This window comes from Rhyacophila brunnea, unplaced genomic scaffold (genome assembly GCF_057557595.1).
Source record: "Rhyacophila brunnea isolate RB1 unplaced genomic scaffold, BYU_Rbru_1.0 scaffold_20, whole genome shotgun sequence".
NCBI lineage: Eukaryota > Metazoa > Arthropoda > Insecta > Trichoptera > Rhyacophilidae > Rhyacophila > Rhyacophila brunnea.
Genome location: NW_028232860.1, coordinates 15,388,018 through 15,405,538, shown reverse-complemented (window position 1 = coordinate 15,405,538; position 17,521 = coordinate 15,388,018). Strand labels below are relative to the sequence as shown.

The 17,521-nt window shown below is 31.1% G+C and overlaps 1 protein-coding gene across 1 annotated transcript in view; it reads left to right on the top strand.

Annotated features, from left to right (window-relative positions):
- LOC147071275 (uncharacterized) overlaps positions 1–14,243 on the top strand; it is a 329,897-nt gene extending 315,654 nt beyond the window's left edge. Inside the window, exon 12 of the mRNA XM_085948056.1 lies at positions 13,035–14,243. Coding sequence (XP_085804182.1) covers positions 13,035–13,463 — 429 coding nt within the window. The 3' untranslated portion in view covers positions 13,464–14,243. The remainder of the gene's footprint in view (positions 1–13,034) is intronic.
- The last annotated feature ends 3,278 nt before the right edge of the window (positions 14,244–17,521 follow it).

Below are 17,521 nucleotides of genomic sequence, written 5' to 3'. Positions count from 1 at the left end.
CAACAAAAGACACGTTATTTGAATGGCACGAGTGTTGTCACAGCAAAAAAAAATATCAACTCAATATTTTATTTAAAAAGAAAAATGAAGATACGCTTTTACAAAACCACACTAACTGCATATACAATAATAACGAATTAGTGGACACGATGATAACATTATAAGTGTAATTAATTAAAATTTTGTATTTATGGTGTTTTATTAAAATGCCTCACTGAGAACACTCGAGCTATTGAAATGCCATACATATCTATCTATTTACAAGCCATGCTTATATTGAAAGTGTAGATTTTTTATGGTAAACAATGATTATTAATTAAGATTTGTGTGATGCCCTCTGACTATTTATAAAACATAACAGCTGATATTCATTATTATTTCATAATTTCGGCAACTCTATTTTTTCTATACTTATTAAGTTATCTATGCATTCACTAACAATTTTTTTGGAGTGATGTAGTTATGCATATCAAACTGACTAACGTCCATCACTGCATCGTGTTTAACCATAATTTGCACTGTGTACGCACAGTATACTACTTTGACGAAATTACATTTTAAATTCTTACTTACTTAGACGTACTACTAGAGTTATATAATTATTTATATTAAAATCGTAAGTACCCGTGTCTAAAATATATTAACTGTTAACCGTCTAGATTCCTATCAAAGAGGTTACAGTTTTAACGAATTGCGGTTAAATTTAGAATTTTAAATATTTATAATAAATATGTAACTGTCGCTAGTTATTGGCTATTCACAAAAATCGATTACCAATTAAACATGTATGGTTGCCTAAATTATGAAATTACAGATAGTGATCTCAAAGTAATAGTTCCTACGACAATATCATACATGTTTGTATATACCTGTATTATCCTTTAATTTATAATATTTATAATATTCTCTTTTGTAACATGTTTTCACGAATGCTTAAAAATATATGTGATTCAAAAATGTTTGCATCTAAAAATATATCTCACTTAATAGAGCATGCAATTGGCTATATTTGAAACAACGTGTAGTAATTATTAAAGGTATTAATTTGGCATAATTAAGTGGAGAAGCCACTTACTCTACATGTACGATGAATTAAAAAGAAGAAAACATGCGATTGGTAATCTGTAACCTAGTTATAATCAATTTTGATAATCTATTTTTTTTCCGAATACACTGAAGTTTTGTGTTTTCATACGTATTATAAGTACTAAACCCAAGGCCTTCGAGCGTAATGAAGAACCGAAAGATGGATGTCTAACTTACAATGTCAAAATCGGCGACTTAGTTTGTGTGATAAAAATATATAGTATTCATAATAGAGCGCCGTAGTTGTAGTGGGAGTGAGAAAAAATGTTACGCTTCTAAGTATGGTTCTGCATTAAGCCCTTAGTGTCGTAAAATAATACGTTTATATTCGGTTGACATATTTTTTATGTGTGGCTAGTTCGTGTAAAAATTGCGCTTTAGTTAATTGGGTAGGTCCTTACTCAATTAGCGATGTGTAAATCCTTCAAAGTGACACTACAAAGATTTTTAAATACTTGCAATATTCATTAAAATTTAGGTTTTAGCAAGGAGGTTCATATTTTTATATAAATATGCAATTTCGTCGTTGCGCTGTTAAAAACCTTTGATGTGACAGTTTTGTCAACATGTTTTTTTTTTATTTTTCGCTCTGTTTATATTAATTTAGTAAAACCCTGAATTTTCTACGAAAATTAAAGTATGTACAATTAATTGTAGTAACCTTCGATATAACGTGTCCAAATTTAATAACACCGTAATACCATACAAAACATGTAAGTTTTTTGTGTCTTCTGTAAATTTTAAAATCTGTTATGAAAGGTTTTTACAGCACGACGACTAGATTTTCGATGATTTATTGCAAAGATATTGTATGAAAGAAAATCTAATTGTAAGATTGTGATCCATGAGAAATTGACCTACTATTTGAAAGATACATTATCTTATTTAGACTACAATAATTTTTCAGCATAAAGATATGATGCAAACGAACGTTTTGTGTTTGTTAACTCAATTTAGACAAAAGCTGGACATACGATATATTTGCACTGAACCTTCAATATGTAGCTTGAATTTGTAACCGCTATTGAATAAGCTCGGTCTGGTTATTACTTTGAGATCACAGAATTCACTAAATTAGCCTGTATTTATCACAGAATAAGTGTAATGTTTAGTTTACTGTAACGATTTGCACGTTTAAGTGCAGTTTTGTTTTGAAGATTAAGAAGACGAAGAAAAATAAGTAGGAAAAGAAGTGCACCTTGTAATCTGAAACGTGCTCTGATATTGTGGCTTTAAAAAACATTGAAGTAAATGTGTAATAATTGCTGGTGATTAATTAGTTGATTATATGCGAGAATGTGGTGATTGGATATCACGAATCGATACGAAAATAAATGAGTATAATAGAGGTTTTATTGGATGTTGTTGTTTCGATATTATATGAATAATAATTATATTATTATTGTGTATTATGTATATATATATATATGATTATAAATTGACGAGGCGATTTTTTCGATTTATTGAAATTGGTACAATAATAAAAATAAATAAATATGCCGAAATATGCATTCGAAACTGTCGTATGTTATTTATTCATCCCCGTCCACTTCCCCCTGTTTTACCCTTTTACTCAGAGGTTTTCGAGAATTTAATTAGGCACCCACTTATTTTATAACATTGCATTTATTATTATTGACTATTTCTAAATTGCTTCATAATATAATATGCCCATATCGATTTAGGTGTCATTTTAATTTACAGGCTGCACACTTTTTATAAGGAGAATACTGAACAAAAGGAATATAATATGTACATATAAGTATTTACATGTTTCTACAAATATGTTTGGAGATCTCCTTTGATTCGGCTATTAAAATTACTTCTTGACAATTCATTTATTGGAACGAAAGAAAATAAAAATCATTTACTTTGCGTGACACGTATCTATTGTGTCAGGCTTTTATGTAATTAATTCTACAACTAAAATAGCTTTGTTATTGAATGGCAAGTCAGGCACTACCTACTCAATTTATTGGAATTGGCAGGACCTTTTCTACCAGTAAGAAATATATCTCCAAACATCCTTCAGCATATTATCTTATATGTACGAAATTCAATAATTATAAATACAATTGCTACAAAATTTTGTATTGAATTAACCAAATATATATGACTATTTTTCTTTCTTTTCAATTCCAAATGCTGACTTTGGTATTGCCAGCAAGTAGTTTAATAATAATTTACATACTGATCACCGACTTCGTTGAATTAGCATATATTTTAGACCAGGCCGTACCAAATAAACATATCTAATTGATCTGTCTCTCTTTGAGCAGTGAATAAAATTGCACTTTACAACAGTTTATCTCTTTAATCTAATAATCTTATATTCATACCTAACTATTTACTGCACCTACACACTTATAAGTAGTTTTTTAAAGCTAATGAACTCGCGAACAAGTGTTTTATCGCGAATCAAATTAGACAAATAAATGGATAGAAGCACCTAGTTACACCAATTAACTTTATAAATACCTTAATCTTGTAATCGATAGGGTTATGGAGATAAATATTCAACTTGTATTGCAGGGGATAATTTAAAAAATTGGTCAATTTCACTTTTTGACAAAGTGAGAAAATGCAGTATTTGCATTCCTCCTTCATACAAAGTTTGTATTTACTATAACAAAATATAGAAACAAAATAAAACACTCTCCTCCTGATTACCGTCATCATAATAATCATAATGTATGACGTTCAGCAAAATAGCGTCTGCCTTTGCGATGACGTGAATTGGTTGAAATGAATTTGACGCTATGCGAAAATAAACCTCAGATCTTTCCACTATCAAAAAGTAGTCTCATATTTAGTAGGTTTTTTAAAATGATTTCATCTTGAATCGGCGAGTACTCGCAAGTGAGTGATCTAGCAGATTCTAGCACTCCCAGTAAAAAAATGGCGTAAACCTCTTTCAAAAATTCAGATTTATGATCACGAAGGGAGTGTTGGTCCTAAGGTTAATAAAAAGGAAGTAAAATTGTGCCGCAGACCTCACTTCTTGTGTTCATAAATCTTATGTATTGAATGAAAAGATAATTTAAAAAAATCTTTACCGCTTTCGTTTCTCGTCTATCAATACAAAATATAGATAACATTTCGATATTTCGTTTTACATACCTTTTTTAAAACCTCTTGACAATTTGGTAACCAAATCAACGATATCGAATATAGGTATATTATTGTATATCCCGATCATGGGCAGGAAAATTGAACTTTAATTGAGTTTAGGTATTATTTGCAAACACGGCTGGTTCCGAAAAACATAATTTGGCGGAAAATGCAATAAACTGTATTACGGACTAATAAAAGTCTAATTTGTATTATTTAAAATACAAAACAAAGGAAAACTTATTCATTTAAATATTAATAAAGAATATATTATTACATTCAGTGTTTGTAGCAAGCCGAGTTTGAAAGTGAAAATTGGATAGATTCATTTCTGTAATTTACCAATTTCGATTAATCCGTCGTTTATGCAAGTAGGCAACCAAATGACACCCCTAAAATGTTAGTCACATTACCCAAAAGCTGACCTATCGGCTAATATGAAACGAGTCGTCTTTGAAATTAAATGATTTTGGAATAAGCCACATTTGAAAATTTCTCGTTATTTTGATTTGATAATCTGTATGTATGTAATAAAACCGGGTTTGAGGCTACTGTCAAAAACATCCGTTAAAGTTTAAAGTGTATTTTCTTTACAAAATGTCATCAGGGTTCATTTTTCAACAATATTGGAATGAAACATGTTTGCAAATGATAACCTCAATTGCTATAAATAAACATTCCACTCTTAAGTTATGCTGGTGACTTAGGTAGGTACCCTTAGGCTTCGGCCACATAGGTAGGTGGTTCACTAATGCTGAGCTAGGTGCTATGCTTGTCTACTAAAAACACTACTGCCACATTGCACGCTACGTGCTCAGGTACAAATTCATTTGACATTTGGGAGCGCTCAAGTCAACAACGATGTCACTCTCAAAACTATCCAGAAGGCTACTTCTCACAGAGAATTTAAGTTTAAAATTTCGAAAGTCTCAAATTCGAACTTGTTGGGTGCATAATGTCAATTCATCCCATGCGTCATTATTAATAACCTCAAATTATACTGTGGTTGACGTTTGTAATACTGAAGAAACATCCGCCATCTTGCAAAATCACTAGGTGACGCAATTAAAATAACCAACACGTTTGTTCGCCGGGAGACTCACTAGGTGACTAATAATCACGTAGCGAAGCATGCAGTGTGGCCATTGCGTTAGTATAGTGTGCATCCGTTCGTTAGCATATGTCACCTAGCACGTAGCCACCAAGTAAGGCACCTGCCTATGTGGCCTTAGCCTTAGCCATTCTGAATGGCAAAACATTGCACAACTTTTAATAACACACAAAACCTACCGGAGACATTTTATATGTAACTATTTTGCATTGGGTACATATTTCCAAGTATAAACTAAGTGTAGTGGATTGTCAATAGTGCAAGCTAGCGCAGTTTCTCATATTGTGGTGTAACTTATAGAATTTTATTCACAACCTAGTTCGAAAATAGTGCTTCCGAAAAGACGATGTGAGAAATAAGAGAACAACTGCTCTCAAGAAAGACACGCAATGATTGCCATGGCGGCCCGTAGGTTTTGCACCGCTAAACCTAGATAGAACATTATTATCTTTAAAATAAATGTATAAATTACCCGATAGATCATTTCAGTTATATTAATTAGTTATTGCAGTATCGATCCATATGTATTCTATAAAATCCACCACGTGCCATCCTTATATAGCATTACCCTATGCATTATTAATTTGACGTTTCATAATATTATAAATAATTGAAGACACCGTGATAAAGCAATAAATAATAGTGACATGCACCAAAAGGCATTGAATAAAAACAATATCATTGAATTTTGAAAGCATCCATTTGTTCCAAATATAACCACCCATATCTGGTCATCCGTAAATTTGAAAGCAATACGTGAAAAAAGTGCTAATATTCGATACCTGTCTCGTATTTTATAGTAGGTATTTTCGATATGCTCGTATATAGATACCTACCAACTAGTTTAATATCGTCTACCGTCAGTTTATATGGAAGTTAATGTCGCGTTTTCACGTGGCGATGTTTGTCGTTCAACTATTATGTTGAATGTTGAACAAGAAAACAAATGGAATGTTTCCACATATTCATTTAAGTTGAATCGATTATCATTACCAAGATGGCGTCAAGTGAATGCGTCGTATTTTGACAGAAAAGTCGCTAATAGTATAATGCCCATACAAATGTATAGTACCTAGATGCAATTACACAAATAGCGATTAGAGGTCCAAACCGCCCTCTATATAATATATTACCAATATTTTTTTCTGAAAATGTTTGCCGTTTACCGTACCCTTGCTGTTTCAATATTAATTATTCCGTTTAACCAACCTCATATCTCTAAATATATAAGTAATTACAAGATAAAAAGAACTTTTTATATACAACGTTTTTAAATTTTCTGTTGAATTATTGTGCTCAATATGCTCAAACTTCTACTTGCTGTGAAGTAAGTAAAAAACAAACAACTATAGAATACTGAAATGTCATTTTGATTTCCATAGTAACGCACGTATATATTAATAATTTAGTTGCTAGGACACCCCCTTAGCAACCAATAATAGTGGATTGTATTACGGATTTCTTCCGAAATAACTTTTCATACAAAATAGAATTAACTGAAAATGAATTCAATTCTACTTAAAAATGGTTAAAAGTATTAAAAGAATGCATTGGCATCGTGTTCTGATAATATATTCTAAAAGTTTCAAATGTCTAGTTAGCCGGGAAGTTAGTTAAAAATCGATTGTAAGATTTGTACTGGATAAACAACCACCGGACAAACAAGAATACGAGCTAAGAAAAACGTGGTAAAATGTAGCTGAAAAGGTTTCTAACTAAGGTTAATTATTAAATCAGCTGAAAGCCACTTCGTATTACAAATGTATTTGTCTAATATTTGCTGAGTTAAAAAAGACTATCCCCATTAGTGTTACAAGCATAATATATCATGATTATTTCGAGTGGTCGGCAACCTTTTTTTTGTGAATTGCCAAATAATAGTAAATGTTTTAAGCATTGCTAGCCAAGATGTACACCCAAGGATGTTTGTATGTGGTATGCTTATTTAAATAAACAGAAAAAAACACACTGTTCACTAAGCTATTGAACAAAATGTGTACCTAATAAATAATTGACTACAATTGTTTGAAATACAGCTCTACCAGGGAACCCAGAAATAATGAGAACTGAAATACATAACGGGTAAGGCGATAGCATAGACAGATAGTGTTAAACTTACACACGTGTCAAGAATACGTTTTACGTCGAATACTGAAAACTGCTCTCGGCTTATGCATTTACGCTCATTTAATGTTGGTGTATTACACACACTATTGCACGTGCATAATGCGTGCTTCATTTTCGTAGGACACTCACACATTCGAAAGCCTGCATCAACATGCGACGTATTGAATATAGCCTATCGGTATTCTATCTATTATATTGTGTTCTGTGAGCTCTACTAATGAGAAGAATGAAAATCCTTTTTGGAGACAACATTTCACCAAATTGGGGATTATATTATTTAGTACTACGTATCGCCAAAATTGATTACAAATGTTCGTTTGTGTTGACACTTTAGGGGCTGCTAAACACAGAGATATAAATTCCCGAGTATAAGCTCTTAATTGCCCATAGTCATTCATCACTTTGAAGACATTTATAAAATTCAGTTAGATTCATCTGTCAAAAAATTCATAATTAATGTAAAATCCATTCTTAGCTTCCGGGCCATACAACCAGGGCGCCGGATTTGGGGGCGCGGACCGTAGTTTGCCGACCCTGATTTAGACTATTAAACCAGCAAAATCGTAACCACTTTTACGTGAGTGAACCAAAGCAAATATAATATGAAGAATGAAACATTTTTTTTTAAATTCAGGTGTTAATTTTGTAGTTGATATTCTTAAAACTGCTTGTAAATGGGCATCGGAGATATTTGATCGTAAAGAATTTTTATTGAGGTTCATGATCGAAAATGTTTGTTCACATAATATATAGGTTGATCCAAAAATAACGAACATTTTTCTGGCATAATCTTTAAGTTTGTCGAATTTGTCTGAATTAAGGGCATTGTAAAATTTGGAGATTTCTTCACGACGATGCAATTCTCTTAAATCAGTGTCACACTGCAGATCAATAATCTCAAGTTGTAGCTCTGTCGGTACACTATCAATATCTATTGAAAATGGATCGCATACTATTGCTAAACAAATTTTAATCTATGTCAATATTTTTAAAAATTATAAAAAAGTTATTCGTAATCAGAAGTACAATTAATGATGGCGGGCTGCAAAAATATACCCGGCGGGCCGCAGTTTACCCCCCTCTGCTCTATTATATAATTTTATCCGCTTTGATCCATTTTCATATTATGTGTTGTAGGTATATATTTTTTTATATTTTCAAACAACGCTACCGATGCAGTGAATACAAGCTAATTCAAAACCAGTGACGTTCCTAGTCAAAATGCCGTCCCATTTCATTTTTAGTTTCGAATTGTTTGTAAATTCATTAGATACTTACTCACCTATTTTATTATTTATTTTAGGCTATCTTAAACCCACAAGAAAACTTTAAATTGACATACCTACACGAGAATTAGAGCATTTATCTATTATCAAACAGAGATAATTTTAGGTACATGGAGTTATGTGGCGCTGACAGGTTTGGAGACACTCTTGTGAAAATTTCGTATTTGCAATAAACAGCATTACAATATCTTACAATGGGTATCAAAATACAATACTAGTGGTGTTGTCAAGATTTAAATTAAGATGTTACTTTATAATAAAGTAGCAGCATCGTTTGCTTCTTGGAAAACCGCCACTGCTTTCTCAATTGTGCATAATCGTTACTTCATTCGCCACCCTTTATAATAATGCCGCACATGCCTATCACCGCGAGACGTCACTGTTCAAAACCGTACTAAAACAATACCGAATCGAGTGTTGTAATAGCTAATTGAGTTCCTGAGGGTTGAATCAATACAAGTCTACTTACTGGTGAGCAATATGAGTAAATCAAATTCAAAATTAAATAATATGCGATTGGAAATTCTTATTTATTAATTAGCTATTTTTTAACGTTTTGTAAATGAGGTCTCATTCTTAAAATGATCCTCACTTATATATATATATATATTTTTTTAAATATATTGATATTTGTTGTTTGAAGAAACACAAGTCAACTCAAAAGTTCAAAATATATGGCACTGGACCAACTGGACGCTAGGACATGTGGGCGTCGCATTGTCGAATGAAATAAATAGACTTTCGTTACGATTTGATGCAGAAAGTACGCGAGGAAGTTAAATAAGTTTCGATATACTACCTACTTAATAGTTTTAACTGATTTTGCTCTTAATATAATATTTTTTTATTGCGAATTGAGAATTATGCCTGACGCTTCATACAAAAATAAAAGAACTCTCTTCTCGATGGAACTTAAACATATGCACAATTAAATCATTAGTTACGTGTACGTATTTCAATTCTCAACAAGTATTAAATAATATATATTTTTAAAGTATGTACCTACCTATAATTCACGAACGTATATTTATTTTCGAATTTCATTCGATTGCGTAGCGCCCAGTTGTCCCGGCGCCGAATCGTCCTAGACCCAAATATATACAGTTGCAAACAAAACTATAAACGAATTTTCTAAACCTATTTTATGTCCGTTGATTATACTCCAATTTTGGTAATACAATGCTTTTATATCTTGTCATACCAAACAGTTACATGCTTAATCACGTTATGTGGTGATGTGAAAACTGCTCCTAACTATTTTTTTTAAATAAAGTATGTATGTAACTTCTACTCGTTTAATCCTCACTACATATTCTCCATCATGTATATTAAGTAGATATTTCAGTATATTTGATGTACACCTATAGGTACAGCTACTCAGACATTAGTTGTTTGAATAGTTCATAATTAAGTGAAACGAAATACAATTTTGATTTCTATAATTCTGTGTGATATCAATAAAAGTCACAAATCTGGATTCGTAATAAAATTGTTATTATAATGTGGTGTACTATTTTTATCACAGTGAGTCTGAATTTAAGATAGATGCATTGGTCTGGCCACGTTCCCATCCTCACGACTAGACGATATTGTTGTTTTTTGCTTCGAAAATAACCACGCTGTTATGCTGCATCTCGATCAAGCCCTCGCAGCTATTTCGGTATTTAAAGCCGTCCACACATTCTCGAAAACCTTTGATATTCTCCTAAATATGTATCTATTTTTCCTAACACCACCCTACTGCTGTTTAACACTTCCCATCTTTTGCTACGAGTTAACAATTTTGATTCTATGTTATATCTACCAATTAACACTATTAATTTATAACTAGGTATTGTCTTTTTCGCTTAAATTCAAAAATAAAGTTATCTAATACAGAAGAATATTTCGTCAATGTTCTGGTAGAAGACACTAATTCGAAAAAATGACATATTGAGTTAGTTATACCAACATGTTCCTTATTTCAAACTTAACTGTCTGGAAACCTCCTTAATAAATAAACAGTCTTTATTTTAAAGTCATCCTTTTTACGATTACTTAATAAACTCGCATGATAGACCATTTCAAACATTTTAACAACTTCAAAGTCAAATTACTCAAAACTAGTATTCTCCAGTTAGTGTGCTCTGCCAGAACAGAGACGATTTTTAAGTTCACTGTGAATAAAAAAACTGCAGGAGCCGCAGGAGAAATTTATTTTAATTTCTGTTTATAAATTATTGTGTAAATCGAAATAATATATTTTTTAATTGTTTGTATTTTCTGAATCTGTTGTTATATTGTTCCATATAGGAAAAATATTCCATGTTTTAAATTGTATACGAAAATATATTTTTGTACATAATATTATGATCTACATCAGTGGTTCTCATGTGCGGCCATCAGAGGATTTTGCTGCGGCCACCAGCGCTTTACAGAACGATATTTCAAAAAATTATTTATAAAATTATGAAATTGGTTGAATACACATGACTTGTCTTAAATTTCTTTCTGTGGTCAAATGATCCATAATGTGTTTTTGTGATGAGATCATGACGTGTGAAATAGAATAAAGTGAATTCAAAGAATTGGCAACAATTGCTTTATTAATATTGTGGATTTATCCTACTACATACCGTATACTGTCAAAGATCATTCAGTGTAATGCACTTTATAAAAAACAAATATCGAAGCCAGTTGACAGATGTAAACTTAGAAGCAGTCATGCGGCTCGCATTGGAAAACAGAGTATTGAGGAATTTTCATTTGCATTATTTTTAAATAAATAGATATGTACTAAAATGTTCAAATGTCTTTTATTAAATAGACTTGTCCATAAATAAATTGATCCATTTTTTTTAGTAAATAAAATTTAGTTTTAATTTTTTCAATCACAAAAAAAGTGACATTTGGTGCGGCCACCAGACGTTTCCATAGAACTGTCAATGTCAATTGTGCGGCCACAGTTAAATTTCATGTGAGAACACTGATCTACATTATAAGACGTCAGTTTGAACATATGTATGTAACATTGTATCTACGTATCTTTAAAGTATATAACATCGATAAATCAGTCAATTTAAGTCATTTTTATTTGAAAAAACTCGTTTTCATTTAAAATTGATTACATTATCTGACACTACACGTAATTACACTATCAAAACACTTAAAAATAAAAAAAATTTAAACATCATACTGACCAATGTTGATATTAGATACCAAGTGTTACTGTACCAAGTTCTTATTGGCTATTGCGCGAGGAAAATTCCAAAGCAGGGCAGCATGTTTATTCCAGTTAACTGCCGTCCTCAAGCTGATGGAATATAATCAAGAAATCACCTTTAATTCTGCAATGAAGATTTTCAAAAAACCTGAACAAAGAAGAAGGAATCAATCCGCAGAAATCAAGATATATTAATGTTAAAAGACTTAAAATAAACTGTACCTAGCATGTTGAATTATCATCATACCAGTTATCTCCTAAATGTCAAAAAAAATAACAATTCTATAAGTATGTCAAAATATTAGTATTTTTGACAGTTAGTAGTTAACTGTCTTAATAGAAATTTACCAAGTGTGATTATAAGTATATATATGTAAAAAATATGTAATATATGGACGGCTCCCATTGAGTAATGCTAATTTCATTATGTAGTAGTGAAAAGTGAAATACCATTTTACTTCTAAGTGGGGGGGGACATATGGACCTCCACAGAATGTACGATGTAGAGAAGGAAATAATGTATCAGTGTGCCGTATAAAGGTTGAAAATTAAGAATTTGATGTACCAAAATGTTTCGATCTTTCCAAATTAACGGGTCAATTGCAAACTCCAATGGGAAGGTTGTAAATAATAATTTGTCAAAATGTGCTATAACCTTGGACGTCCCAATCCCATCCCATGTTCCTAAATATGCCTTTATTCTCAATTTTAAAATGACAATGTAAGACGAGAACATAGATAGGGCATCATAATGACATATACATCTTTTCGACGATGTTTACAGATTTCTCAGACGTAGCTCACAAAGATTCTTAATTTGTATCATTGTTAAACGGGGCACCTGAGCCCTTAATATCCTCACAAAATGTCATACATCAAGTTATCTGGTGTATTTGTAATATTAGTGTGATAATATGACTTGATATATGTTGATATTTATGTGGTGTTAAATAACATGGAATGCTGTAAACACTAGTGATCGCTGTATTTATTCTTTTATAATTTATTTTTACTATTTCTAGTAGGTAATGTTAAAACTCCACATTTTTTTCTTTAACTAGTTACCTCTTTTACAAAACCAAGACTAATATTTCTTTCACATGTGTTTCAGGAAAAAATGCCAATGGCACCACCGATGCAGAAGCAGAAGGAACAGCTTATCCTGGACCCGATGTATCACAGACCTCCGCTGATCACGATGACGACCCAACCGATACTGGAACCCCAATTCCTCGCGAGGTACAGGAACCTTTCGACTCCAATCAAAGGAGAAATCATACATTTGCAACCGGGTGTAAAAGCATATCCATCGTCCTTCGCAAATATACTGCAGTGTGAAACAGACCCTATATTGAGCACCGCGGTCATAGCTGATCATTCTCCAAACGCTGTCGGTCCGGTCAGAAAAACGTCCCTGGATAGGTTGTTGGACGAAGACACGAGTCTGTTTTCAGAGATGTCTTCCAGGGACTGGAATATGGGTGACGATGAACTGTTACAAGGTTCAGAATTGTTAGGCACATTCGACACACCCATTTGATTGTTGTTTGAAGACCTTCTTTAAGGTTGGCCAGCTTAACAGCTGACAAATCACACGTCCGTCATCAGAGTGTCCGCAATCAAATATATTTTTTACATTCGGTGGTCGTGTTCACAAAATAAACAGTTTATATAGAAATAAGTAACATTACAAGTTTGCCAATGATTTTTTTAATTCTGTACGATGGGTGCATTTCTGGTAAAATGTCTGATTACACTAAAACAACTATGATATCAATGTATTAGATTAATTATTATATATTTTCTATAAACAAAACTCTATTTTTTTCAAGCTAAGTGTTTCAGATAACCATAAGTTTATTGTATTTATCATGTTTACCAGCCTAAGAATCACACACTTCATGTTTCTTGTAAAATACACTTATTATCAGTTAAGATCAATAATTGAATACTTTAATACCAAAATGTGTGTAACGGGCTATGAATCTATTTATCTTTACTTTAAAACCACTTTAAATACGAAGTTATTGAATTTGAAATTATACTGAATGTCAAAATTGTAAATGTATATCAGTGGCGAACAGTGAAAGTAGGCTGTGGTTATCCTACAAAAATAGTGCACACTTTATCAGTCTTACTGATTTGCTTTCATTGACTGTGTTGGTTAGTTTTTAAACTTCAATTAAACCCTACGGTAACTAACTATCGTCATGGCGCCCACAAGGGGGGGGGGGGGCTGTCAGAGTTCTAGCCTGGGACCCGGCTAGGCGAGTCGACCAGATAAGTGAGATAAACACACACACAAATTTGCTTTAATAGTAAAAAAAAATCGCCTGCGGGTGCTATTTTCCTTCAATAATATTATTATTTAAAATTATGTGGTTGTACGATACAATTTTTAATTGTGTATCAATACTTGGACATCTCCATAATTCAAATAGATGTATTAAATATACAAGAAAACACTAAATATACATATTAATTTTACCGCGTACACCATTTGGAAAACGCTACTGTATCGTGTCACACTGCCTTTATCCTTAGCGATAGGTAGGGGGGCCGCCAAAGATCCTAGCCTGGGGGCCCGCTTTACGATGACTACTTTAAACTAAACCATAATAGATAAAAAATATTATTTTATCTCTTAAAATATCTCAACTATGTATTTTTATATATAATCTAAGCAACTATGTATATTAGATAGATATTTTATCTATTATTGTTTGGTTTAGGCAGGGTTTAATTAAATTGTAATTACTAACCAAACCCATTTGAGATTTGTATTCCTAGTTCAATGAAAAAAAAAGTATTATTGACAAGGTTTAGTATGCGCTATGTTTATCAAATCCCCACAGCCTACCTCCAGCATTTGCCACTGATATGTACATAGAAATGATTAAACATTATATTATGGCCTTTTGATATTATAGTAATCAGTTATGTTAATAAATTAGAAGTTACTTTAAAATGAAGTATTAAACCTAATAAATGTTTTTTGGTAATGTTTCTCTAAATAATTATTTTTATATTTTGTCAAAAACATTCAAACACCATTCAAAAACTCACATTTCTCTAACCATACAAATCGCTGGAAACAATTTAATAAAATATGAATGAATTCAATTGGTACCTTCTTACAATACTTCACCTATAGTATGACTTCTATATCGTGGCTGACATGTCATATTACGATATGACATGTGTCTCTGTAAACCTTGGTAAATTTTATCAAACTAACCATCAAATACAACAATTTTGTCAATAGTATTTATTGACCAAACGAAAGAGTTGACAAAATTTTGTAGAACTGTATTCTTAACCCAATATTATTAACAATCTTCCAAAATTTGCATATTGTATGTATGGCACAATTGAATACACGAAATAAAATAGGCACAAGTACCAAAAAGCTGATTCTGAGATATAGAGGTTTTAATGAATAATTTGTTTATTTTTTATAAAAGCACTATTTTAGTAGCTTCTCTATAGATTTAACATATAATGCCCTTAGAACAAGAAAAAAATACAATTTATTATTAAACATTGTAAGAAAAACACGTTTCAACAACGATATTTTAGAAAAGGACTACGTTGCAACACTAATTTCTTATAAAAAGGACAAAATGCCACTATATATATCGAAAGCAAAGAATTATGTCTCATGACACATGTTAACCAAACGGCACTTAGTGCCTATTTTAAAAATAATTATGCTGCCTCTTACATCCAAAGCCATATCCATAAAAGCTCTCATATTTTTTTGGTCCTTAGACACGTATTTAGAATATTGGCGATGGCACAGATAAAATTTCTGCATAGCGTACTCACTTTTTTTTCTATTTTCGGGCACTTAGTGCCTATTTTATTTTGTATATTCAATTGTTTCGATTCTATGCTTTTACTTATATAAAAACAATTTATTTATCATTCATATATTTTAATATATTGCTCTCAAATTTATAAACGTATTCCTCATTCCTTTTGTTATTTTACAAGCAACTTCTTTTCAATTTTGGTATTGTGTTTTTATAGATAACAATCAGACTTTTATCTAAACTTGCACCCTGAGCAATTATTATTGTCCGTTAATTAGTCCCTTATTCTTTGATTAACAGTAAATAAATAAATAAATATATACTATGTAAGATTTTGCATTAATTTAATGGTAAAATAGAATCAATTGGTATTAAGCCAATAATCTTTCTTTGAGCCATTTTAGGTTTATCAAATGGGATATTCTACCTATTTGGTTAAGATTATACATACACAATAGTAATATTATTTGTAAAGGAACAATAACTCCATCTATTGATAATTTAAATAAATAACTGCCATTTTATACAGCAGTTTCTTGAGTAAAACTGCAAGTATAATATATACATTAATTTTAAATAATTGAATGTCCCTCTATTAATTTAACAATACATTATCATCTGGTAAGATTTTATTATATAATAAATAATGTTAGTGTTAGTAATATTAAAATATCAAAATTTATTTTAGCAGCAATAGTTACATCAATATCTGAGTAAAATATATTTTTAAAATTTCGTTATAATAATATTATAAAGTTTTGTAAAGTGCATTTACATTATTTTGATTCATTTCAAGTCATATTATGATTAGTGTTGCTTTCTGTCTTAACTCTTTTTGTAGCCTGGCAAAATAACAATAAAAATGTTGCCATTTACAACTCTATATTTCAATAATTATATTATTTAGGTAAACAGTGTTGTAATATCTCCGTAATTCAGAGAACCTTTTTATTTAATGGCCCCAAGGGAATGGTTACATAAATTCTATATGGTAAATTACACTTATAATATACATAATTAAGCACTCAGTGAGCTTATCCGTTGGGAGTTGATCAGAGAATCCATGACGTCTACGGTTTGTTTCGAACGACCATGATGGTTTTGTAGAATGTGCATACTGACACCTATGGAAATTGTATGAAACTTTTATTTGATAATAAAGCACATCGAAATTTGCTATTTAAAAAATTAAACAGGTAGGTATTTCAAAAAAAAACAACAATAATTCAGTTTGCATGTATATTATGCATCATATTGGTAACTATAGATATTAAAAATATATAGTTTATTGAAATACCTCACAGATAATTTATAATATCCTCTGTTTTAAAATGATAACAGTCATTCATTTATTATGTTAATTTTTCTAATAACCTTTTTATTTTATATGCATGTAAATTGATGTTTCCTTACAAAAATTAATAACAGAAAATATCAGACCAAAGTGAGCTAAAGGCTCATAGATAATAATTTATTTAACTCCAATTGAGTAAAATAAAAATAAATTCACTCACGTTTGAATAAACTATTCTATGATCATCATAGTAACACTTTGAACTTTAGAATTACTTACGTACAGTAAAAACGAAACAATGATGCGGTTCGTCGATTGTATATGTACGTATACGTATGAATGCCAGGCATTTATCACGGCTCCCCGTACGCACGCACACTATCGACCGACAGCATTATTATTTCGTTTTTACTGTATATAATTTTGCTGCAATCTTTAACAAAGCTACTAATGAAACATAGAATTTTATTTATTACTGATTAATTATTT